This window comes from Dipodomys merriami, unplaced genomic scaffold, assembly GCF_024711535.1.
Source record: "Dipodomys merriami isolate MVZ:Mamm:240054 unplaced genomic scaffold, mDipMer1.0.p SCAF_21, whole genome shotgun sequence".
NCBI classification, from domain to species: domain Eukaryota; kingdom Metazoa; phylum Chordata; class Mammalia; order Rodentia; family Heteromyidae; genus Dipodomys; species Dipodomys merriami.
In genome coordinates, this window is record NW_027203493.1 from 19,198,624 (window position 1) to 19,226,011 (window position 27,388).

General features: G+C 34.1%; 1 protein-coding gene across 1 annotated transcript in view; it reads left to right on the forward strand.

The window, feature by feature from the left end:
• The window catches only part of Dcdc1 (doublecortin domain containing 1), a 323,039-nt gene that overhangs the window by 49,028 nt on the left and 246,623 nt on the right, over nucleotides 1-27,388 (forward strand). The window contains 1 exon segment of the mRNA XM_070032669.1: nucleotides 3,330-3,496. Coding sequence (XP_069888770.1) covers nucleotides 3,330-3,496 — 167 coding nt within the window.

The following is a 27,388-nucleotide window of genomic DNA, read 5'->3' on the forward strand; positions in this document are numbered from 1 at the left end:
TGTACCACTTGAGCCACATCTCTGTGTCTGGCCTACTGCTGGTAAATTGGAGATAAGAGTCTCACCAATTTGTTTGCTTGTGTGGGTTTTGAACCATCATCCTCAGATCTCAGCCTCCTAAGTAGCTAGGATTCCAGGTATAAGCCACCAGTGCCTGGCTTGGGATGATTTTTAGTTACCTCATGTAATATAAGGTTTTGAGGCCTTGTTTAATGAAAAGACTAGGTAGAATATCTATAGTAAAGTTTTCCATGTAAGAAGAAATGCTTGTGTGTAGGTAATTTGGCACACAAACACTAACAACACAGGGCGACCTTAAATCAGGCAATAATAAGTAGTAGTTTGAAAAGGGAGAAAGAAGTACCTGCTTTGGAAGGACATAGAAACACAGAATATCTTGAAGAAAATATATATAATCTCCTGGAGCTCCTTCCATAGGAAAAGCAAATATGTTTTCATTGATTATCAATCTTGAGCTTTGCTAGCTCTTAGTAACCTCTAAGTTTGTGCTCTTATGGCTAACACTATTGGCACTTCTAAATCATTTCCTTAATTTCTTGCACGTATGTATGCAACAGTGTTTAATAACTATGGAATTTTACTTCAGAAAAGGAGAAATGGCTAACTACTTAATTGAAAAAAACCATTTGTTAAAAATATTTGTACACTCTTATTTAGTATAGAACATTATGAATACTCAATAAAAATTTTAAAATATTATACACTAAAATCTATGGCTAGGGTTGATAAGTCAAGTAACCTAATGAACCAATTATTCACTTAAGTTTCAAAACTACATCTTCTGCCAAAGCTTCTTCCCCAACAGCCCCAACATAGAGAGTTCTTTAATTCATACTGGTTAATTTCTGAGTATTTCTGATTATTTCTCTCAATATAGCATATTAGGCTGATTTATACTTCCTTTCCAAGTATTGAGGCATATCATTTTCTTATGTTTTCTATACCTTCCTACTTAGTGGAAACATTTTTGTTCTTGGAGTGTGCTTTGTCTTTCTTTTCAAGATGATCATCAAAGTTACTAGTTTGCAGCTTCCTAAAAGAAAGAGCCTTCTAATCCCTAGTTCAGAGGCTAACCTTTATTAGTGCTCTTGTGGTTATAATGAGGACCCTGCTTCCAGCAGGGAGATGCTGGAATACTGAACAGATTATTCAACAAGTTCAGAGCAGATTCTGAAGTCCCTTATAAAACCTGCTTGTGAATGCTTCTTTCTATGCTTTACCGTTTCTGGTTTCCACAGTATTCCCAATTACATAAATCATGTGGAGCCAGGGAGCTATTTTATATCCAGTATCAGTTCTGACACTGCTTACATTGTGATACAATTTTAATCTTTTTCCCCCCAAGTTTACAAAGTTGGGGGGGAGCAGGAGTAGAGTTTTGTGGTAGAAAAATCAACTGAATGCTTTTATTGGCATTGGTCAGGTTGACATAAAGAATCCAAGTTATTTTGTGACAAATGTAGATAAATGATGAACCTGAGGAAAGTTCTCAAGTTTAAATTTAAGATTATTATGTGAATTTAAAATGTATCACTTGCTTCACAATTGTTAAAAACTTTTGTTTAAATTTAATACCTATCAATGTAGTGCTTTGCAATATTCACAAATATGCTAGGCTAAATGAGTATTCCCATTAAAGGTGGGTCAATTAAAATTTAATAGTAATATATGAATGTTATAGCCAATGTATAAGTGTTATAGTTGTTAACTGGGAGTTCTTGAGCTTTCTTTAGAAAAAATTATAATCAAAATTTATTTGTATGTTTTAAGATTTAGGAATTGTACTTCTGAAAATGAGTTGTTTCTCTTTTATTTTTATTTTTATAGTATAAATGATCTTATAGATATTTGAAAAGTTTGAGGCACCTGCTGTGGTAAAACTTCTAAACAAAGATTTATGTTTTAAGAGTGTAAAAAATGGGATAGGTGAATGTCAAGAATTCAGGTTTTTTCTAAAACTAGATGAATGAAATTTATGCATACATCTGAGAACATGCCATAATTTCTTTTTAATTTTATTTACAATGGCAAAAATGTTTATTGCTAGCTTCAACATTCTCCTAAGCATTGAATACATTTGACTTTTAGTTGTGCTTTAGAAAAAATCATAGAACTTAGGAGCCATAAAATGCACAACTCTGACTGAGAGCAAATTTCAGCAGAAGTTATTTGCATAACTCAGCCTCTCAGCAGCTCAGCTGAACTTAATTGTAATTCAGTTTCCAGATCGCTATGCTAGACCTCTTCACATAAAATAGACAACATATAACACAAGCAATGGCACAGACCTATTTTTTCTTCTGGTGATCTAGTTCTGTTTTCCTAGTAAAAATATATACTAGAATAAGACAGACAGAGATATATAGCTATTTTATATGTGTATATTTGAACCATATACAGTATAAACATTTAAATAAAGACCAAGTTATAAGAGTGTTATGATTTTTATCTTCCTCTGGGTTCCCAATGATGCCTAAGATTTCTGACTTTTCAGAGGAAAATTAAATCTTGAAAAATATTTGCTACTTGCCATGTTATTTGACTGCTTTACACTAGAAAGACTTTATAAGCTAATCATGTGAAGAACTGTATAAACATGTCTGTCAAGTCCATATGGATGTTGCATTACAGGCCCCCAAGTAAATATCTTTTATCTGTTTACAAAGCTCATGCTGGAATAGCACTTCAGAATCTTGACTAGTTTATATCCCAGGGACTTTAAAAAAAAAGTATGATAGAATACTTCCTTCAGATTCTCCCCCTACTTTTTTTAAACAGTCTTGCCACCCTGTTTTATGGGTTATTTAAAGAATTGCAATAATAAGCCTGGAAACAAGACGGCTCATAAAGGTGTGGATTATATTTTATGAATAATTTCCAGATGTGATGTTTTTGGTACATAGATTCCTCTACAGGAAGCTATACACAGAAACAACATGGGTCTTACAATTTTATCAGGACAATGCAAGTAGATTTCAGCAAGGTTGGTTCCAACTCATCTGTGATAAATGAGAAGATAAGGCAATCAGTGCACACCATGACACTCGGTGCAGCTAGTTAGGCACACTTCAGAACTATTCAGGTGTGCTCACAAAGCTTATGAGTCTTGCTTGGGGCGGGGGGTGTCTCAATATAAATACATCCTCATGGTGGCCACTAGTAATGCAGGAATTGCCTGTCTTAAGACTTAACCTAGGTCAGATATAAATAATAGATGTTAAGAGTTATTTCTGGCATTGGGGCTGGGTTCCAGGCAATGTATTTTGGTTGGGTCAAAAGAATATTTTTCCCTATCTTTTCTTGAATAGTTCCTCTGCTTGAAAAATGCCTGCAAAATTCCATCACACCTTTGCGGGGACCACTTTGGGTCTCAAAGGGAGAAGGTTTCAGCCCCTCAGGAGCTAAGATGTACATCCAAGAAGTTCTTTTGGCCCTGTACCAACGATTAAAGTCTGCAAAAAAATATTACGAACAGGTGAGTCATCCCCCTTTTAGAACTTTATTGTTTGTTTTAAAAGTGTACTTGGTTTTATAGAGGCAGCAATTAGCATCGTGTCATAAAAGAACTGTGACAAGTATTTTGTGAGCTCAGTGCCTGTTAGGGAGCCAAAGGGCTTCTATAATCTGAAAGCCCACAATAATTGGGCTAATTGTATCTGTCTTTTGGTATGGGATGTCATATGTCTCATCTTTGCTTGGCGTGCAACATGCAAAGCAAAGGCAATTCCTTATGTGAAAATTCTATAACCAGTTACTTTAAATAAGAAAATGAATAGCTCCTAAGTCATTTGAAGATTTAGCTTTCTGGACTTTTTCCCACCAGTGTAAAATCAGAATGCTATTGTAGAAGTTGAGCTAAAACAAAACAAGTCACAATCCAAAGCAATGGAATTGTGAATTAGCTGCATTCCAAGGGAAACTTTGTTTATACTTATTTTCCTGGTAAGTTTCAGTAGTCAAAGAATAGAAGCATGATCAATGTATTTTTATTACTGTAGATTTGTCCTTTAAATATCCATTCCAAACTGTGTGTGTGTGTGTGTTTGTGTGTGTGTGTGTGTGTGTGTGTGTGTGTGTGTGTATAAAGACTAATGTTTTAATAGCCATATACAGGGATTTTCGATTTACCTTAAAGTAGGATCACATTATAAAGCAGAATAAATGGTGTCATTTGAAAAGTAAAAATCGAGTTGCAACAGTAAAAAAATCCTCTTTGAACTTAGACTTAAGAAGTGAAACATTTTTACCATGTTAAATATGGACTGAATTTTACATTTAGAACTGGGAGATTTCAGTTTCGAACCGGGCTCATTATCTTACACCACAGGATGTTGAAAGTAACTATTTTGAAAGCATCATGCTATGCTCTGCATACTGTCTGCATGCAGAGCGAGAAAGGGGAGGGAAGTGGGAAACAAAAGCCAATCTCAGTGTTCATACAGCACCTCCTGCTGTCTGGTTCAGGAAGTGTTGGAGTGAAGAATCCAGAACTACCAAGAAATGTTTTCCCAGGAGAAACTTTTATATAAAAAATATGTGTGGTTTGTCCTGTAACTAGTTCCAGTGGATCTAGAAACAAAATTGTTCATCACAATATATAAGCTTATTCACAATAACAAACAGAAAAACATCTAAACTTTTACACTGGTCTTTATGAAGCTATCGTATAAAAACTGGTGTAAAGTTTTAATTATATTTAATGTAAGCTAAAATGTTTTAATTTTAAGATATAATTATATGTAACTAATTTTAAATAATGTGATATGATAAAATGGATTATGACTAATTGAATTACAATCATTTATCTGTTATACATTTCGATTTAACTTATTAGAAGGTGTAATAATTTAATTTTGAATCATATTATTAAATATTATTTATTTGATGTTAAAACATGAAAGTTCCAATATAAAGATACTGTTTAAATAAAAATCTAAAGAGAAGCATTTTTAAAGTTTTGTTAAATGTGAGAATGATCAAGATGAGAAAAATAGTAAAATTTAAGTCAGTAAGACTAATATGAAAGAATGTAGATTTAAAAGAGTTCTATGTATTGTGAGAAGAAATGCCTTGAGAATTATTGCTTTGATTAAAAAATTCTTTGACTCAAATTTGATGAGCACTATATTGTCTTGATATTAAGTATAAATATGAACAAAATTTAATACTTTTAATCTGTCCATAGTTGCTTATTTAACTAATCTGTAAGAATTTTAACATTATGTTAAACTTAAGACTATTTAGCACCACAGACTTTGTATTCTTACCTATGTCTCACTAAGTTGAAATAATTAAAACTTCATAAAAATATTTCAGTTGTATTTTAAAATATGAAAAGGAAGGCAAGGCAATGCAATTTTTCTGTTACATATTTCCATGTAGGTTTTTTATATTGTTAGTCATGTTCAGTTATATGTATTCTGCAGTCTCTATTCCATGACTTAGTTGTGACAACATGACTTTAAATGTTAAATTATTTCCAATGTCTAGAAAAATCACTGTGATGGTAGCATTATCAAGCCTTCACTGGTTAATTGTTAAACCTGGCAGTATCTTTATGAGTAGGATTTAAAGAAAAATCAAATATCTCTTAGCATTAATAATATTTGAACTACATGTATTTAACTTGACCTTTGGGATAGTCTTTTATATTTAGTTTTATGTAAGATTGTGATAAGGAATTATAGATAAGTGAAATGTGGATGGACTTTTTTTTAAGCAAGTCTAAGTTTCTAAATTATAGGATATATTAGCTCATTATAATTTCCATTTATTATATTTCTGACATCCCATATAAAAATCATGCTGCTTTGCTGCTTGGCAAATAATTATAGACTGTAAATTTTGACATTCTTTGAAAATCTTTTGGCTAAATTGTGATAGTATAGCTTCAAAAGAAAAATCAGGGCTACTGATTTTATGTTTATGAATTTACTCATTTTTTTACTTTTAACTTTAGCTTAGCTGTTATAATATGCAACTGAATTAAGCACACTACATTAGGGTGGTCTTAAATATATACTGATTCATGTGTGTTAAAATGAGATACTATAGGACAGCATAAAATCACTTAGTCTTACATTTATCACATTTATTTCCTTAAAAGTGGAAATATCTTCAAAATTGCTCAGAGCTAAGCAGAATCTATTTAATTGGTAATCTTTGAAGTAGCATAAATGCTTCCTATGAAATGTATTTAACACTTTCAAGGACAGGGCCTTTCCATCTCATTAGCATTCTTGTTATGTAGTGGTGCTGTTGGTGGGGGTGTTGAAGTAGGAATGCTATTGTGTGGAGTTCCAGTGTTTGGGGACAAACACTGCTGTGGAAGGAACGTGTGAAAAGACCACAGTCCTGTCAGTGAATGAGGAAGGCTGTGCTTTCTGTGTGTTTCAAGCAGGGAAGCTGTCATTCATAGGCCTAACACAGCCAAACAGAGGCCAAAACACAAGCCTGCACTACCTTTTAAAATGATATTAGCGGTTTTTAAACATGATCTTCTTTATTTATGATGCTATGTAGAGCTTTTGGTTGCTGTCAGTAAACAAAATATGTCAGTCTGTTCAGAAATACTGTAAAGATGAATAAAAGTCCATGGATCTGTGCCAGGCAGCTATATAAATAACTGCTCCTGATGGCTGATGGGCAGTGTTAAAAGTACAAACGTGATTTGGAAGAGACTTTCATTTCTGGAAACATCTTCTGGATTTAGATAGCTCTTCCTCAACCCCAGCTTCCCCTAATAGTATTATCCGTGATTTTTTAAAATAACAAATGTATATGGCTTTTTTTCTTTTTTCAAAAATACTAATTTTAAAAGAGCTCATTTCACTTTCAATATTAATCATTCAAAACGGTTCCTGAAATATCTTAGTTGGTATAGATTACAGTCATTTTTTGAAGTTCAGAAAATTAAAAAGAAAATGCATATTTCATGGTAACATCTTAATTATGAAGTCATAGAGTCCTTGTGCTACTTAAGGCCTAAAAATGCATTTATCTTGAAAGGAAGAAATTTGAGGCAATTTTTAATTCTACTTTTAATTTTTAGCATCTTGAAAAGAAACTCATCAAGTTTCATGTTAAATTTATACCTGTCTGATTATTTAAACAAAACTAGACAAAAATATCCACAGTATTTTTTTTAAAGATTTTTAAGGCATTTTCTAAATTTCAGCAGTACACTAAAAAACATAGAAATTTCTGTTTATGTTTGAAGTTTCAGGGAAAGGTATTATTTCTTTAATTTTATTTAGAAAAATGTATCATTGGGTCTATTTTAAATAAATAATTAGTAAAGTTTTCTTAGAATAATACATTTTTTTGCCTGAGTACTTCCAATTTGTTTTTGTGTGTATATGTGGTCTTTTTTAGTTTTTTAAACTAATTTAAGCAAAACAACTTTTAAAAATGCTGTTGTATGGTACTTCTAAAAGTTCTATAGTTGATGTGCTGGATTGAAAAATTTAGATAGTGAAAGTGAAATTTTGTTTCAAAAATTAGGTTTCTCTATTTAAAATGGAACCATATTGTAGGTTTACTTCTGTGAATATATTGTTAGTTAAAGAAATAAACATCAAACTTCAGACTATATTGGTTCTTCAATTTAAAATTAAAACTTATTTTATTAATATCTAAATTCCATTCTCTTAAAGCATGAGAATTTAACAATTTGTAAAGCCTAACCTTGATTCACTTTACCTACACTCTCAATAAATTTGATAATTAGCCATAAAATAATAGTAGTAATACAAATATTCTATTCAGAATTGCTTCAGGTTAAAATATAGTTGAATTACATTTAATGCTGACAGAATATGCTCATCACCTTATTTTTAAAGAAATCTTATTTTATAAAGGATATGTTGGAAGTTTTTGTTTTTAGATCCTATGTTTTAGGTCAATCAAAATCATTTATGAATCCCAGCATAAGTAAAACAATAACTATTTGTTTCATTTCCTGTGCTGTGTATACTTTAAACATTCTGCCCTTGCCTTAACTTAGACTTTCTGGGGCAATACTCAGAATATTTCCATGTTTGAACTAACTTTAATGTCTTCTGAAACCTTTAAACAAAATCTCTTAGTGCGTAAATCTAAGTTACATTTAAAAAATAAATGTAGTGTGGCAGGCATTTCAAAATTAGAACTACTTCTGAAGTTTCTCGTAAGTGATTTTTTTTTTAAGAACATTAGATTGTAGATTTGAGGGTTGTTGATTTTTTTTTTCCTCTCCTGAAACCAAGCTGCATTCTAGTTACTTGAAGTATTTTAAGAACCTTAAACTTGTGTCTTTTTCTAAGTGTCATGCTTTGAACAGGCCTAACATCAGTTAAATGAAGTGAAAATTGCATTCTTGTCTTGATAGAGATGAAAATGGATTTCTGGTCATGAAATAGATGTAGTTGTCACTTTTTAAAAAAGGTGTCAGCAGTTTGCTTCAGCGAGTAAGGTGCCAATTCAGTATGGCAGTAAACTTGTGATCTGAGCAATCAATAAAATGCTTCAATAACTTCTGCTTCATTACACTTATAATAAGAGGCTATAGATCCATGGCACATAAAATGTTGATAAAGAGGATATGTGGGTATCGACTGTGACAATTTCCCGAAAGTACAGTAAGTGCAATATTGCCATCTAGAGTTTGTGCATAGGTAATTATTAAAGAGAGGGGGGAAATGACAATGGGATAAACCAAGATGTAATATGAAAAAACTGCTTGTTTTCCATCATTTATGAATGACACATTTATCTTCATGGAGCATTTCATTTGATTTGTCATAAAGCAGTTTAGATCAGGAGAAAGAACTTCAAATCTATGTTTTTCTCTAAATCTTTTAGAATCATACTACCAAATATCAAATCCATACCTATGGCTACAAATTGAGCTCTTTTCTTTTTATTAGGAAAACTACTTATTAAATAACTCTTGGAAAAACTTAAAGAGTTTTTTTTTGTGCCTTGGGAATGCAGTTATGTAGTAGGAGTTTTGATTATATCTCAGTTTGGGTGCCTTTCTGTGTAAAATATTTTGTTTAGTATTATTAAACATGTCTTTTAAAAGTGATACTTTAAATACATTTTCTTTAAAAAAGAAAAATACAGGGCTAATGTAAGGAAGGTAAGACATTTTTGCCTAGTAATTAGTTATGAATTTGATCAAGTATAAATTCCTCATGGGGTTGTCTGAAAATATTTCATCTTTCATATTTAAATTTATTTTTCTTATTCATTTTTCTTAACTAATAAACTATACTAAAGTTTGATTTTTAAATAGTTTTTGGATTGCCTAATATGGAAAACAGCTTTAAATGAAGCATTATTGAAACTTTCCTTCCACTCAATTTGTGACTGCTCATATGAAAATTTTATGAAATTATAAATTTGGGCTGGTGCTGGTGGCTCATACCTGTAATCCTAGCTACACAATAGGCTGATATATGAGGTTCAAAGCCTGACTGGGCAGGAAAGTCCATGAGACCCTTATCTCCAATAAACCACCACCACCACCACCACCAACAACAACAACAACAAAAATTAGAGCTAGAATTCAGTACCCAGGCTCTGAGTTCAAGCTCAGGATACACACACACACACACACACACACACACACACACACACACACACACACACACACACACACACACACACACACACACAGAATCACAGAATTTGTTTTGTGATACACACTGCAGATGCAGTAACCTAGTATGAATATAGATTGATTTAATAGGGAAATCTAACTTAAATGGAGAGGATTGCTACTTTTTTCTTCCATTTATCTCTTATTTATTTAGACAGTTTATATATGTTTCTGAGCTAGATGATCAGGTTCCTCTGAGAAAAATGATGTGTCATCCATATATTAGTAATGCATTTCCTATATATGCTACTTATATGTTCTGTATTTTCATATGTAGACCACTTCTCAAATTGTAAAAAATTATGGAAATGAGTGTAGATTTATTTTCGTTTTGTGACAAAGATTTTACACATTCTCCTTTTGGATTATCTCTATACTTAATTTAATGCTTTAGTTAGACAAAGAGATCTTATTTTGAAGTTTATAATCATACCAATTAGAAAGTGTGGCATTTTAGAATCTCCAAGTAAGTACAGAATTGTTCTAGTTGAGGTAAGTGAAAGTACCTGACAAATTTTTCTATAGATTATTTAGCCATCTACAGATATTATTGCCTCGGACGCTTCAGAAATAAGAATAAATTTTATAGAGTTACAGCAGCAAAGTGAAAGAGTGTGTTTGATAGCTTATCTGAACAGTTTCAACACCCACAGGTATTATTTGTAAGAAAACAATCATGCTGAGCCTTCAGCTGGTTAGAGAGGGCACAGCATTCTATCTTCACCTGACATCCTTTCTGTTCTGTCAACATCCTGGGCCCCCTGCCTGCAGCCCCCTCCTCCCCAAACAATAATGCTCAAGGAGAGGTTTGTGTGAATGGGCCAGAATATGAATGTTTGTTCTCCCCTCTCCCGACCTTCCCTCCTGTCGTTCCCCCCCCCCCTTCCCGACCTTTCAGGATTCAAATAGTATTAAAGGCACATTTTTATGGGGAGCAAAACCAACTCTCTTGAGGATTGACTAGTTTCTATTTGCTATTCCTATGGATCAATGTTGTCAGCCATTGCTTGTTAGCATCTTTGATTATTAAGAAGTTTGACTAGTGATTGATAAAAGGAGAATGTGTTTTAAAGGTTTTTAAAATTATTGCTTTTTTTGTTTTCATTTTACCTGTACATATAAAGTGTTTTGCTCTCATTTGTTAATAATCATTCATTTTTTTACAACAAATAGGTGATTTGCAAATAATAATTCATTTTTTGGTTATATTTTATATAATATACATGTATACATGATGGATATAAATAACACATTAAGTTTTGTTTTCTTTGGTCAAGTTTTCTCATTAACTATATTAGAAAATCACTTTTACATTCTTTTTTTAAAATAACCAGTGCATTACATTTTTAAGAAATTTGAAGGCCCTAAATTTAGCTAGTCATGTATGGAGAAAAGAACACTTACACATACCACTGAGAAGTAACTACTGAAAGTTTCCAAAGAGAATTGTAGCATAAATAAAGACTGCTTGAATAAAGACTGACCTCAGTCATATATTTGCAGAACTGTACAGGTTGAGGATATATCTCCTTCCCCTATTGCCTGAGACCAAAACTGACTTGGATTTCAGACATTTTCAGATTTTGGAATATTTACATATACAAAATGTGAGATCTTAGGAATGGTACTCAAGTCTCAACACGACATGCATTTATCTTTTATGTACATAACCTAAAAGGTTCTTTTATACAGTACTCATAGAGTTCACTGAAAGTGTTTTGACTGTGACCATCCATGTGGTCAGGTATGGATCTACTCCTGGTATCCTGCCAGCACTGAGAAAGTTTCAGATTTTGGAAATTTTCAGATTTCAGAGGTTTGGATTTGTTGTGTTAAACCTGCACTTCCCAGTATACTGTCTGCATGTAGATTTTAGCTTTAAGTTAATTAAAATTAACTAAAATCAATAGTTCAGACTCTTAATCTCATAGATCACAGTATTCAACAGCTGCATATCTTAGGACAGTTCTACTGGACAGTGCTGTGCCACAGAGAAGAAATTTGGTCACATGCCCGAAATTTCTGGCACTGGATTCCTCCTTATATGGCAAGCAAATAAGGAAGAATCTTCTAAGGTACACAGAATTTAACTCTGCTCTATTCTTTACAAACCAAACAAAATAAAAAATAGTAAAAACAAACCTTGAATCATTATAATCTATTCACTCACTAACCACAAGATAAACACTGTCAGGCCCTTTGGTGTTTCTGAAGATGCCTACAAATGAACTATCAAGTGTAGCATCTTTAGAAACTATGATTCTGGCAGTCATTAATTTAACCATATCTTCTTTGTTTAGAAAAGATCTCATTCTCCTTCCCCCCCCCAAAAAAAGAAATGATTAGAGAAAGAAACAATGAAATGCCAAGTTTTCCTCATTTGCCTTGTCTAAAAAATAGGGTTGAAAAACTGTCCTTAGGAAGCTTACATTCATGTTTTGGAGTCAAGGAATATCTATGGTAACTATGAAATATGCTTGGTAATATAAGAAAGTGTGAAAGTACATGGTACAGATTCTACGTATTATAGAAGCTTTCCATAAAGGATAAGCTGTTGATAAGATAAAAGGAAAGCATATTAAGGTTGAAATGAACTTTAGAAGCCCCAGAATGCAATGCAGTCTTCTAATTATAGAGATAATAAGATACAGTAATCATACTTGCTTCAGTGGATTCTTGTGAGGATAGGAAACTGTTAAAACAGTACATGGAATGAAAAAAGTAGTCAGTGTGTATTAAATATCATCATCATCATCTTCATTACAATCATCATCTTCATTAATATTATAAAGTGACTGGGATCAGTGGCAGTGAGGGACCTGTCTAAGTGACAGAACAAGATTGGATTGTAATGGTAATCCAGTCTTTACTGTTATACAAGTCATACTTCATGAACTTTAAGATATGGAAGATTCGAAATAGACACTCACAGCCAATGACATGAAGTCAATAGTGAGTGAAATATCACTTCCAAACATACTATGCTTGATATAACAATAATTATTGATACATTACAAAATAAAGAATCCTAAGGGTGGAGTTAAGGTACAATGTCTACATGTTCATTGACCCTTAATATTTGTGGCCCTGTTTTGTTTTCGATTTTGATGCCCTTTGAGTCTCTAGGTGTTGAGGAAGAAATTTGTGGGTCTCATATTTACTTATTCAGGAATTTATTTATTTATTTAATATTCTATTATTTTATTTTGTGGTGTATTAAGATTGTAATGTAGGGCTTCATTCATACCAGGCAAGTCCTATACTCTTAAGCTACTCCCCCAGCCCAGGCCACAATTTTTATCATGTATTTTAATAACTAAATCTATAGTTATAAATCTACTGTAGTTATAAAGATTTTCACAAATACGTGACTATTAATATAGTGAAATATGTTAGTTTGTTTGTGTGTATGTATGTATGTATGTATTGCCAGTACTGGGCCTTAAACTCAGGGCCTCAAACTGCGTTTTCCCTGCTACTTGAGTCATACCATCAGCCTAGTATTTTGCTAGTTAATTGAACATTGAGCCCCTTAAACTTTGTTGGTCAGTCTGTCTTCAAATTATGGGCTTCCACATATCAGCCTCCTAAGCAGCTGTGATTACAGGAGTGAGCCACCAGTACCTGAGTGATTTATTCTGAGATAAGTAGGATGAATCCTACTTATGAAGTATTGCTCTCTTTATAGATATCATGGGAATTGATATATTAAAGTGGTATCAATAATTTTTGTGTTTATGATCATGAAGGATATTAGACCATAGTTTCTTTTCCTTGTATGTCTTTGGTTTATTATTTCAGGTATTTTGTATTTTCAGGGTAATAATGAGATAACAATTCTGCTCCATAAAATAAGTTGAGAATTCCTTCTCTTCTATTTTACAAGTTTGCTTTCTACCTGTATTAATAATAATATTTGATAAATTCACTAGCAAAACTATCCAGGCCTGAACTTGGCTTATTGTTTAAAATATGTGAATTTAATTATGTGTGTGTGTGTGTGTGTGTGTGTGTGTTCTTTTTTTTTTTTAAATTTAAAATTTTATTTTATTTTATTTGAGAACATACTGTACAGAGGGGTTACAATTACATGGGCAGGATAATGCATACATTTCTTACCAAGCATTGCAGCCTCCTCCTTTGTTTACCCTTCACCTCCCTTCCCAGCCACCCCCCTGTATGTGTGTTCTGAGGATGAACTCAGGGCTTGAATGCTATCCCTTTTGCTCAAGGCTGACATTCAACTACATGAGTCATAGTTTCACTACTGGCTTTTTGGTGGGTGAGTGGAAATAAGAGTATCATGAACTTTCATGCCTAGGCTGGCTTCAAACCACAACCCTCAAATCTCAGCATCCTGGCACAACTAGCAGACATTAGAAATCATACTACCTCTGTCTAGTACACAGCCTTCAATCTAATTTAACAATACTTCCTGCTTTAAAATTATCTTAATGACATTTATCTTAATGATATTCTTTTGAATATCCTGAATGATGAGTAGATTTAAAATGTAGGATTATAACTGTGATTCTCCCAATCTGTCTTTTGTGTAGCAGGCATTACAGATGTGTTCCCCCAGAACTGGCTTATCTTATGGTATTTTGTGGCTGTATTTGTTTGCCTTGAGAAGAATAGCCTTAAGTAGCCCATAATGGCCTGGAATTTGTTATGCAGCACAAACTACATCCAACTTGCCATTCTTCTGCCTCAGCCTCCCTCCTGCATATTGGGATTAGAGGCATATGTTACTATAAATAGCTACACAGGCCATCATTTTATTTGTTTCCCCACTGATGAGTATTGTACCCAGGCACTTACTGTAACATTAAGTTATATTTCCAAACTTGGTATATATATTTATGTGAAAATATTAGTTCAATAAAATAATCTTCATTAGTGACTTTCAACCTTGATCTCTTATAGTGATATTGATATCAGATATTTTTCTTTTTCTGTCTACTTGATGAGGAAATATAACCAAAAAATAAATTTAACAAAGGAAAATGGAGTCAGAATACCTGAAGCAAAAATTATACTATTTAACCAGATATGAGGTCTTAGGCAAAAATTATACTATTTAACCAGATATGAGGTCTTAGGCTAGATTTTTCTAATTTTCTCATATGAAAAAATGGAGATAATGATAGGGTTGTTTTCAGAAAATATTTGTAAACCCTTGAACATGTAAACATCTTAAAATGGTAATAAAAATGTTTGGTAGGACAATGCCTAGCAGTTACAATATATGTAAGTTGCTATAATAGTTATCACATATCTTTGTGGCATCCATTCTGCTACCCCTCTGCTAAATTCATATTTAACAGATCTGAAGCAGGTCTACCAGTCTAATTGGTTAAAAATGCTCTAGTCAGCATTTTAACACTTTTAACAGGTAAAGTTCTCTGTTTTCTTGAGTAACTTTTTGAGGCAAGTTAAAATTTTTATGGCCTAGCTATCCCTTCTGCTTTCAACAGATCATCAGTTCTTTTGCAGACTTAATTTTACATGTAAATACTTTTTTAAAAATCTAAGATTACCTTATATTTTTCACTGGAAAAAGTGTACTGGCAATTGTTTTATTTTCATTTGCTTTTAATAAGGACTCTGTGTATGTTGGGGGAGGGGCAGAGTGTCTTGCACCATCTCAAGCATGGGCTAGCTAGTCTTTCCAGCTCTGGTGCTCCAATTCCAAGCTTGTTTAGACTTGCCCTTGATGTTATGGGTCCTTTCCTACTTCTGCAAGCCATGTATGAGGTCAGCTTCACCTGCTCAGAAAATTATGCTATCTAACTTCAACATAATTACATATGAAAACACCAAATTTTCCTAAAAATTCCAAGACTTTGCTATAGAATTGTAGTGTGTTCTAGATTTGGTACACAGCCAGTATACCAGCTCATGGGAGGGACAGAAGGGGAATGAAAGCACAAAAATAGAAATATTTAGAGTCTGAATTTTTAATCCCTGTCAGCCTAGATCCATTTGACATCTAACCACTACATCTTATTATCTTTTCCTTTTTCTATTGTGTTTATGTGCTAATATCATAAAAGACAGAATTTTGTTCTTGAACCCTGATGTAAATGTCATTGGAAACTGGACAGTAAACAAAATCCAAAAATTGATGTCAGGAAAAATGAAAACTCAGGGCAGATTCTGATGACAATAAAAACTGATGTTTGTACAGGAATATTGAGTCTTTTATTACATTTATTAGTGGCTTGAATTTGAAGAGAAATTCGTTGCTTTACTTTTCGTGCCATAAATACTAGATTATTAGGTGAAAAGCCTTTAGGGAGATGAGCAGCAATGGTAACAGTGACTGTAATAGCTTCTATCTTATACTAATATGTATGCCAATTGCATTTGTTTCCTGGTATTTTACTCTTGTAAAGCCTTTAATACAAATTAGAAATGTTTTCTTTTTTTCATTGTTCTTATTAATGAAAAACAATGTTTATATAATTATATTTTCTGCCTTATAAATCTTTGTATGATGACTGATTCTTTTTTTAAGTAAAAAGCAAAAAATTCAGTATGAAAGCTTTCTCCATGTAGTGGAGAAAATAAATATTAGAAAATAAATATTTTTGAATTTCAAATGCTGATATTTTGTTAAAATAAATAATACAGATTTTCTAACACTAGCCAGTTGTTGGACACATAACCTTTTTAGAGAAGACATAAACTTCCATTAGAAAAGAGCAACTCTGTAGTTGCATTTCACTTACACATTATTTCTCCATATTTGTACAAAAGTAAAATGATATTTACTTTCATTTCTTTAAAGTTGGAAAGAAAACCATAGTGCATGTATATATGATCCAGTGGTGGATCATTAACAAACTTAGGTATTTTGCTCACTTTGTATTTACAGAATATCCTGTCATCATAATCAGTTTCTCTTTGAGTCAAGTTTGTACTTGTCTGAAATAGAAGAGCAGTGTACACAATCAAGTGGGAGGTACATGGAGAAATCGCATTATTTTTCTTTGTAGGAAGTAGATTCTAGTTATGGCAGGTGCATCTTTTCTTGCAGTTACTTCTGGGTTTCTATTATATGTCTAATTTGCAAATGGCTTAGATAGATTACATTGTACTCTTCCTTTGTGTCAATAATATACTCTCCCAACAGTGTTTTTATTTACCAAGACTATTTTTTACGTTTTGTTTGAGAAGTTTACAGTCATCTAGAACAGAAATTTTAAAAATGTAATTTCTTTCTTAAGTTGACCTAAAATCAGTTTGAAGTTGACATTTTATATTTACAAATAGATTTGTTTTTTAAAAAAGACGTGTGTGCAATGGAATTCTATGCCTCCATCAGAAAGAATGACGTCGTCCCATTTGTTAGGAAATGGAACGACTTGGAAAAAATTATATTAAGTGAAGTAAGCCAGGCCCAAAGAAACATAGGTCCCATGGTTTTCCTTATTTGCAATATCTAGTATATGTCTGAGTCAAGCAGAAAAGGTCAGATAAGGTGATGTTAGGGAAATGAACCGTAAGATATGTATTCAAATGTTTTTTTTCTTTCATGAGATTGTTTCTAACACTTTTATAAGATTATTTCTTTGTTGCTTTGTATGTCCCTCCCCCACAGTATAACCCCTGCTTTCACTGTATTTGATGTTGGTATAATTTGTGGAGGGGAAGGGGAAAAACAAATCGTTTAAATGGGGATACAGGTGGACCCATTGCAACAATGAAATGTACAAGTCGCTATGTCAAAAACAAACTTTACAACTTACAACTTTCGTGGGGGGGGCGGGAGGATTGGGTGGGGGTGAGGAGGGGAGAGGATGGGAAGGGATGGGAAGGGGAAACAAAGGATGAGGCTACAATGCTTGATAAGTAATGTACTCATTATCTTGCCCATGTAATTGTAATCCCTCTGTACAGTATTTTCACAATAAAAAAAGATGTGTGTTTGTGTGTGTGTGTGTGTGTAAATGTACATGCATTCATACTCACATGTTTAAACTGGGGCTTGAACTCAGAGCTGTCCCTAAGCTTTTTACTCAAGGCTGGTGCTCTACCACTTGAACCATAGTTCTACTTTCAGCTTTTTGGTGGTTATTTGGAAATAAGAGTTTCACAGACTTTCCTGCTTATATCCTCAGATCTCAGTCTCCTGCGTGGCTAGGATTTTTGGTGTGAGCCACTGGCACCTAACAATTTACCTGTTTTCAAATGTGCATATTACCACAGATCAAAAGTAAAGACATCATACCCATTACTTTATTTTTGTAGAAAGAATAATTGTATTTGCCACTTCTGTAAAATGTTAAAATTTTAGTATATCTTCCATCTCCCTTTTCTGTCTTCTCTATCTTCCTGCTGAGCTTTGGTGGATGATTGGAACAATTTTGGCTAATAGGGAGGATTCTCCTTTATTATCTTTTTTTTTACACATTTGTAAAATTATTTCTAAGAAAAATTAGCTTTGAGTCATGCTAATTTATAAGTATGTATACTGAGACAAAATTCACTAAAGCTTTAAAATCCAAATATTGTTGGATGAATGCAATTCATGTATGCTTTACAACTTCTTTGGTTGTTATTACATTAAAAGCAGGAAACTCAATCAGCACAGAACATAGGCTTTGTCATGAATTTAAAACCAAAGTATCTCTGCCACATTTAAAAATTTTTTTAATTGTGATTAAGTGATTACATAATTTCCCAAGTTTCACAGTATTGTGGGATAGTGATGCTTAGTTAAAGTCACAAACACATTCTAACTTTCCTGAAGCAAATTGTCTATCACGGTCTATAACATTTATGAGTTCTATGAGCTTTGCGATAGTTATTTCTTCCACATTGGGTGATATGTACATTTCTTTTGTTTTGCATAGCATCAGCTGCTCCCTCTTTTCCATTTGTTCCCTCCCTCCCATCCCTGCCATTGAGTTGCTTAGTTCATTTTAGTCAATGTCCTGTGCAGCTAATGGGTCCCGCTGTTGTATGTTTTTCCCTGATTCCCTCTAGTTCTGTGTCGTCTTCCTGGTTCCCCTCTGATGTACACATATACACCATACATGTGATCAGCACCATGGGTTTATTTAGAAGTGGTTTGACCAGATGAGTGGAAGTTCTTTGTTTCTTAAGTCCTGTTAATTTTGTCATATCACCTAACATTTTGGATTTAACATCCATTTATCAGGGAGACCATGTACTGTTTGTCTCTTTGCTCTTGGCTTACCTCGTTCAACATGATTTCTTCAAGTTCCATCCATTTCCCTGCAAATGCCATTATTTTGTCATTTCTAATGGCTGCATAATATTCCATTGTGTATAGATACCACAATTTTTGGATCCATTCATCTGTAGTGGGACATCTGGGTTGTTTCCATATCCTAGCTATTGCGAACAGTGCTGCAATAAACGTGGAGGTGCATGTGTCCTTGTATACTGGTTCCTGTTGTTCAGGATAAATGCCTAGAGGTGGTATGACTGGGTCGTAAGGGAGGTCAATCTTTAGCTTTCTAAGGACCCTCCAGACTGCTTTCCAAAGTGGTTTTATAAGTGTACATTCCCACCAGCAGTGTAATAGGGTTCCTCTTTCTCCTCATCCCCTCCAGCATTTGTTGTTGGCTGACTTGTGGATGTGGGACATTCTGACTGGCCTGCCACATTTTTGGGAAAGGTAGGTCTTCAAGTGATTAGCCTATCTGTAGTAAGTGTGGGATGGTGGGAAGTGGTTGGTGCCTCATGGGGAACTGCTTTGGGAATATGATACTAGCTGCCTTAGCTGATCTGTGAAAAAAACCCTTAGTTTGGTTTTATGATATCCAGCTGTTATTTCAGTAGAAGTGGGTTACATGGTCAGGTTAGGATTCTTAAGTAGTTTGGGCTGTTAGATACAGCTTGCCTCTTTCACAAATGGATACTGTCCACAACTGTAGTTGAATACATGAAAATTAGTTTTTGAGAGTGTTATAGAAGTAGCTTAACACATTCTTCTGAAATCTGAATTCTAATGCTACAGACCTTTCCAGCATAACTATAACAGAAGGTTCTTGTGTGTATATGTTATAGATGAAAACTTGCTTTAAACTTTCTGATTTGTCACTCTGAAAGTTTTACCAGTGTATTATTTTTTTTTGGGGGGGGGGTCCGGTCATGGGGCCTGAACTCTGGGCCTGGGCACTGTCCCTCAGCTCTTCAGCTCAAGGCTAGTGCTCTACCACTTGACCCACAGCGCCACTTCCAGCGTTTTTCTTTTTGCTTATGTGGTGCTGAGGAATGGAACCCAGGGCCTCAGGCATGCAAGGCAAGCGCTCTACCACTGAGCCACCTTCCCAGCCCCAGTGTATTATTTTTTAACCTGTGTATTTTTCATCAATAGATGATATTGATGACCTTAGTTTATCTTCTATGACCTCTTGCCATCAGAGGAAAATAGGATTTATATTCCTATTAATGATTACAGTTCCTTTCTCCTCAGATCAGTAGGAATTCCAGTGTTTTCCTAGGGTTTTCCCCATTTTGGAGTTTGCATTGTTTGTTAGCATTGTTGTTAGCATTTCTCAATGAGGAACCATCTATTGCATTAGAATAGCTGTTAATACAGCTCTAATTGCTCCAAAGAGAGAGTGGGGAGCTCACTACATTCTGCCCCTTGGTTCTGCATAGTTGAGGTATAGGACAGCTTTATCCAGCTATAAATAAGACTCTATGACCCCCTTTCTGCAGCATTAATTGCTTATGAAACTAGCAAGAGCCACTAAGAGCTGTTTTCCAGTATAAAAAAGTCATATAAAAAAGACATGTTCTCTTTGATTTTTTTTTTTTTCTGTCATTCATGGGGTCTGAAATCTGGGCCTGGGAGTTGTCCCTCAACTCTTCAGCTCAAGGGTAGTGCTCTTCCACTTTGAGCCACAGTGCCACTTCTGGCTTTTTCTGCTTATATAGCGCTAAAAAATTGAACCCAGGGCCTCATGCATGCAAGGCAAGCACTCTACCACTGAGCCGCCTTCCCAACCCAGCTCTCTTTGTTTTTAGACACAGAAGTAGCTGACAAGATTTCAATGTCAGCTACAAAGATTTTACAATGCCATCTGTGTGGGGAATTTTTGAGCATATACACAATATCCACACATTCATTTTATATGAATCTCATAGCTATACATGCACATAAAATATCCTAATCTATATTACTAATACTGAGCACGAGTTTATATTTTAGCTGCTCACACATGTTTAGATTTGCTTTAGTGAAATTTAATTTCAAAATAAAGGGCTTTAAAAACATTGAAATGTACTTTGTAGTTAACGAGAACTTGGGGAGATCGATACTTGCTTTAGAGCCCAGGCTGACCTTGAGCTTTGACCTTGACCCTGCCTTTGCCTCCTTAGAGCTTGGATGACAGTTATACGCCATGCCCAGTTTAAATTTACTTTTTAAACTGATGAATAAGAATATAACAATTCTACATACTTGTAAAATACCATTTGATATTAAACACATACACACATATAAATTTCTTAAATAAAGTTAAACATACTTGTGTATTCAAACATACCATTTCTTAAGGAAAAGACTTTTCAGAATTTTTTCTTTTTCTTTTTGAAATGCATAGTTATGTGTACTCATTGTTGTCTGTAATAATAATACTCAGTAATAACCTTTAACTATTTTCTATGACTTTAAATATGTGACTTTTTACCATAAATCAGATAAATTTGATGAATTCACTGATGTTCATATATATACATATACATACATACATTAAATTAGTATTAAAATGGCTTCCTCAGTTGATTTACATGACATCAATATTTAAAATACTAAATATATATAAAATTTCATTTTGCATCTTTATATTTTACATTTGTATTTATTTCTTACAGTACCTAAGTTATTATGGCGAGACGCTTAAATTACCCTAACTCTGCATATTCCTTTGTTGTTGTTGTTGTAGGTCGTGGGGCTTGAACTCTGGGCATAGGTGCTGTCCCTGAGCTCTTCAGCTCAAAGAGAGTGCTCTACCGCTTGAGCCACAGCACCACTTCCGGTTTTCTAGTGGTTCATTGGGGATAAGAGTCTCATGGACTTTCCTGCCTGGGCTAGCTTTGAACCTCGATCCTCAGATCTCAGCTTCCTGAGTAGCAAGGATTTCAGGCGTGAGCCACCAGCACCTGGATCTGCATATTCTTTAAGTTGTTGCATTATAAAACAAGTAATCTTTTTTGTTTTACAGAGAAAGTTATGATAAAGAAAACACAATTCTGTTGTATGGTAACCTATAATTTCAACTAATTTAAGGTCTTTCATCTGTTCAAATAACGTTAAGTTAGGCCTCAGTCATCTCAGTTCTTGGGGGAAATCAGAGCCTATGTTGCTCTCTGGTCTGAATAATCTGCATAATCTGCATAATACTGGTTGAAGGCGTGGCTAGGAGGTGCCTCCCTTCTCTGCTGCACCTCTGAGCTTTATATAATCTCTCTGCCAACTGTTGGTCTCACTAATGGTTGCTCTGAAGATGCAGAATGAAAGTGACTTCATATGGTAATTTAAAGTTGATTTCCATTGTTTCAAATGTTTACACATTTATCAATTTGGACTTTTTGATATAAATATTTTAAAAACTTAAACTTTCTTATAGCTAAAATATAAACCATTGCTCCAGGTTTTCTTTTTTTTATTTTTTAATAAGTTTTTTATTGTGAAAATACCGTACAGAGGGGTTACAGTTACATGAGCAAGGTAATGAGTACATTTCTTATCAAGCATTGTTGCCTCCTCTTTTGTTTTTCCCCTACCATTCCTTCCCTTCCACCTCAACTACACTCCCCCCTCCACCTAAATTTCGACATAACTTCTTACTCCAGGTTTTCTACCTCAGTAAATCTAGGTGAAAATAACCTCATTTTGTAAGTCTTGTATTATGAATGCGTACATTTCTACTTATGGAGACGTATTGTTTGTCTATGACAGCAGAACAGAGACTCAAGTCCCCCAAAGATAATCTGATTCTGATAAAAACAACTTTTTTTCATGCATTTTTTACTGTTTTTATAAAAGTAATGTACAGAGAGGTTACAGCCATATAAGTCAGATAAAGAGTACATTTCTTTTTGAACAATGTCACTGTTTACAATTATTTATTATTTTTCATTTATCTTTTATTTAAAAAGGCAGGAATTGTCCCATGAGTGAATAAATGACAATTCTTTGCAATTTATTTAAAGTTCAGAAAATTATTGAAGTATTAATATCTTGTGGGCATATTCTTATATGTGTATATGTATAGATGTATGTATCTTTGTATGTACACCTAAATATACACAAAATATAAGTACATACTTTTTCTTTTTATAAGTAATATTCTGTAACTTGTTTTATTATTTACTGTACCATAGCACACTTTCCATGCCGGTGATCAGTGAGAGATTACTTCTATTGACTATGTTTTTCACTCTGTTAAGGCCAGGTTTACAGATAAAATTAATTCTCCTTTACTCATTAAACCAATTAGTAAATAAGCTCTGAAGCCACGAATTAAGATTTAGTGTACACAGTGCTTCATAATTTGATTTCAATACAAGGCTAAAATAGCCCCCACATTGAACTAGCCCAAGGTGAAGTAATTGAACTACATGCCTTCCCTGGAGAATAGAGCACATGTGTACATGTTGATTATTTATACAACTGCACCAACAATCACGTCATGCTTGTCCAGTAAGCAAGAGCAGTGAGAAACAGAATAATGGAATGTTTTTCCTGGGAGACCCGAGGTACCCAGGAAGACTACTCTTCACAGAGCACAAATTGACCACATTCTTACATTAACGTTTATATAACCATTGACGGGCATTTAGATTGCTTCCAGTCTCCATCACAAGGAGCAGCCCACTTACATCTTTGCACATATAATTTTGTACACTTGTTAGCACTCAGTATGACTCTTAGAATTAAAAATATCTGAACAATACTTGCATCCTTTCTTTCTCCCCAGATATTGCATAATTGCTTGTTTATGCTGTGTAAGACTCTAGGATGGATTCCTAGTATCAAAATAAAATTTAGTAAGCAGGCATTTACCATGTGAAATAATATTTATCTAAATGAACTCCAGGAAATGGAAACAAAAGCTCTTTTTTCTTTCTTGCTGTTTTTGCCTTCTTCTCTTGTCATCTTGTACTTTTATTTATTTGTCTTTGGGAAGGTAAAGTGGGGGCACAGAATTGGTGGATCAAAAAGTGAACAAATGCATCAGTGGTTCATCACTAGACACTATGTTGAAAATGAACTATACAACTTGTGGGTGGGGACAGGAGGGAAAACTGGAAGAGAACATGGGAAGAGCTAACATTGCTCAAAAAGAGATGTACTCTTTTTCTGACTTTTAAAATTGTAACCCCTCTGTACATCACCTGTACATGCATAGGAAAAAAAGATGCATTGAGTGTTATGAAAGAAACACAAGTAGCCAATAAACATACAGAAATATATCTAAATTCACTAATAATAGTTCTTTAAATAAGACTATTTTTCATCTATTAGGTTGACGCAAGTGAATGAAAATGATGTGAGAAATGGTACATTAATTTATCTCTGGTATATTCTGTTTTCATTGTATTTGATGTTGGTATAATTTGTGGAGGGGAAGGGAAAAAACAAATCATTTAAATAAGGATACAGTTGGACCCATTGCAACAATGAGATGTACAAGTTGTTATGTCGAAAAATGAACTTTACAACTTTGGGGGAGGGGGGAGGGGAGAAGGGAAGAAATGGGAAGGGGAAACAAAGGAGGAGGCAACAATGCTTGATAAGAAATGTACTCGTTATCTTGCCCATGTAATTGTAACTCCTCTGTATGGTATTTTCACAATAAAAAAATTTTAACCTTTGAGGGAAAGAACTGGGAGAATATGAGGGAGGGGTGACATTGTTCAAGAAGAAATGTACTCACTAGTCTGGGAAGGTGGCTCAGTGGAAGAATGCTTACCTCGCATGCATGAGGCCCTGGGTTCAATTCCTCAGCACCACGTAAACAGAAAAAATTGGAAGTGGAGTTGTGGCTCAAGTGGTAGAGCGCTAGCCTTGAGCTGAAGAGCACAGGGACAGTGCCCAGACCCAGAGTTCAAGCCCCATGACCAAAAACAAAAAAAAAAACAAAAAAAAAAACAAAAAAAAGAAGGAAAGAAATGTACTCACTACCTGATATGTAACTATAACCCTTCTGTATGTCACCTTTACAGTAAAAAATTGTAACAAAAAAAAAAGAAATTTAGACCTTATAATCCTATAAAATTACTTTTGTAGTTACACCCAGAGAAAAGCTGCTTTACTTATATAAAAGTTAATTTATTGATGTATGTAATAGACTTTTAGGTTATAGTTTGTTTCTTCCTTTTCTTTCCCTCCCTCCCTCCCTCCCTCCCTCCCTCCCTTCCTTCCTTCCTTCCTTCCTTCCTTCCTTCCTTCCTTCCTTCCTTCCTTCCTTCCTTCCTTCCTTCCTTCCTTCCTTCCTTCCTTCCTTCTTTCCTTCCTTCCTTCCATTTGTTTCTAGTCTTCTCTTACTTTTTGTTGGCCATGGCACTTGAACTCAGGGCATGAGTGTTGTTCCTGATCTCTTTGGCTCAAGGCTAGTAATCTACTACTTTGAGCCATAATGTCATTTCCTTATTTCCGTAGAATTTTAAAAAGTACTACTGAACTGTACTTAGCTTTTTAAAGGCTCATACATAAGTTACCCTGGAGACAGGTATTTTATGGCTATGCATAGAGCATACATTACATATTCCTGTAACAGAAAATATGAAAAGAAAAACTGTATCACTGACAGCTTGCAACAGTAGGCCTTAAAGAATATTGAAAGTGATTATTTTATTGACTTTTTTCTGATAAAGAACAAAGTAGGTATCTCCAAAAGTACGAATAAGGTGCTTGTCAATAATGATGAGCAACTCATAGAATCTTGAGGCTGAAAGTATGTTTCATTCATTTTGCTTTGCATTAACTTTAAAATCTTGATGCTTCTCAGTCTGGACGCAGTGAAGGTTGGGTGGGAGATAAGGGCAGTAATTAAAAACAGTCCAGATATCAGAATTGTTGATAGTAGCCATTATTTTGAAAGATGAAATTTTTACATATGTCTTTGTTTCTAGTGTAGATGGTTTTAATAAACAAAAGAATGAATAAATGCCACTCTAGTCAGTTGAAATATCACATATATTATTTATTTTAGTAATTATACATCAATACCTTTTAAAATTGTTAGGGGAGTTTGAATGATACCATGGGAGATATACAAAAGTTTGAAAATATGGGGATAAGCTAGTTAGAATTCCAAACTTCAGTCTGATTGATAAGGATGGCCACTTGAATATGCTTATTGATAGCAATTCCTTTGCCTGCTGTTTGAAATTCATAAATATTCTCTGACATAGCTCATGAACCTACCAAGGAAATCAGGCTCTTGAAAAATAGGTCTCCTGAAAACGTATACAACTCATCTACTTGGGGCAAAGGAACAGGTTCTGGGATGTAGATGTATTTGTTCATGGATGCAGACAGATGGTAGGATTCAGGGATTAAGAGTCAGGCTTCCTGCTTCAAATCCATGCTCTCCTTCATGATGTAACTAGGAATAAAATGATTACTTTGTGCTTCAGGGTTTTGTTGCTTAAATGAAGATACCTAAAGAGTTAGTGTATGGAAAGTTCTGGGAACTTTGTAAGAAGAAAAGGCAATTGCAAAAGGCTTGATGAAAAATGGAGTGGGGTTTATGAGGGAAAGAAGAATAAGATCACTAACCTTGGAATGTGATAATGGGAAAAGTCATACAGACCAGGGACAGCTTTATGGTATGAGGAGAAAGTTGTGTTTCACCTTTGGGAGATACTAGGGGAAATTGTATGCATGGAAGTAACATACTCTATGCTTTCTAAGGATAACTCTGACTCTTCTGTGGATGAGGGACTGTTGGTGAACAAGGGCAGGGACAAATTACTTAGGAGTGATGCACTGTTCAGACAGTGATTTACCCTGTGGTATTATGGAAGACATGAAAGATGATCAAATTCAGGATATATTTGGAAAGAGTATACTATTGCATTAGATTTAGGGTATGAAGGAAAGACAAGAATGAGAGATGTATCCTACTAGTTTGGCTTGAACCCAAACTATTGACTCTATTTTCTGCAATGAAAAAGGCCTGGGTGGGGGAAGGGTGTAGAGGAGGGATATACATTTGATAGCAATAGTACATAGGTAGAACTTAAAACCATGAAAACCTTTATCACCAAGGGTGAGAGGATAGAGCAATAACAACTAATTTTGATTGCTTTATTTGTTAAAAAACTGTTTTTATTATTATAAAAGTGGTATACAGCTACATAAGTCAGGTAAAGAAGAGTACATTTCTTTTTGGACAATGTCACCTTCTCCCTCGCTCTCTCCTAGTTTTTCCCTCCCATCCCCACCCACAAGTTGTATAGTTCATTTTCAACATAGTGTCCACTGAGTATCATTGCATTTGTTCACCCTTAGTCCCTCCATTTCTGTGCTTCCTGTTATACTCCCAAAGACATATAAACAAATCGACTAAAAAAGAAAAGAAAAGATAAACAGCAAAAAAAAAAAAACCAACCTCTTGATTTCATTTCCTCGAGTTCATTTCAGTAAATAATATTTTGCATGATCAGATATACATATGTATTGTTCCTTTCTTTTTCTCTCCTGGGAATATCTTCCTTTGGTCTCAC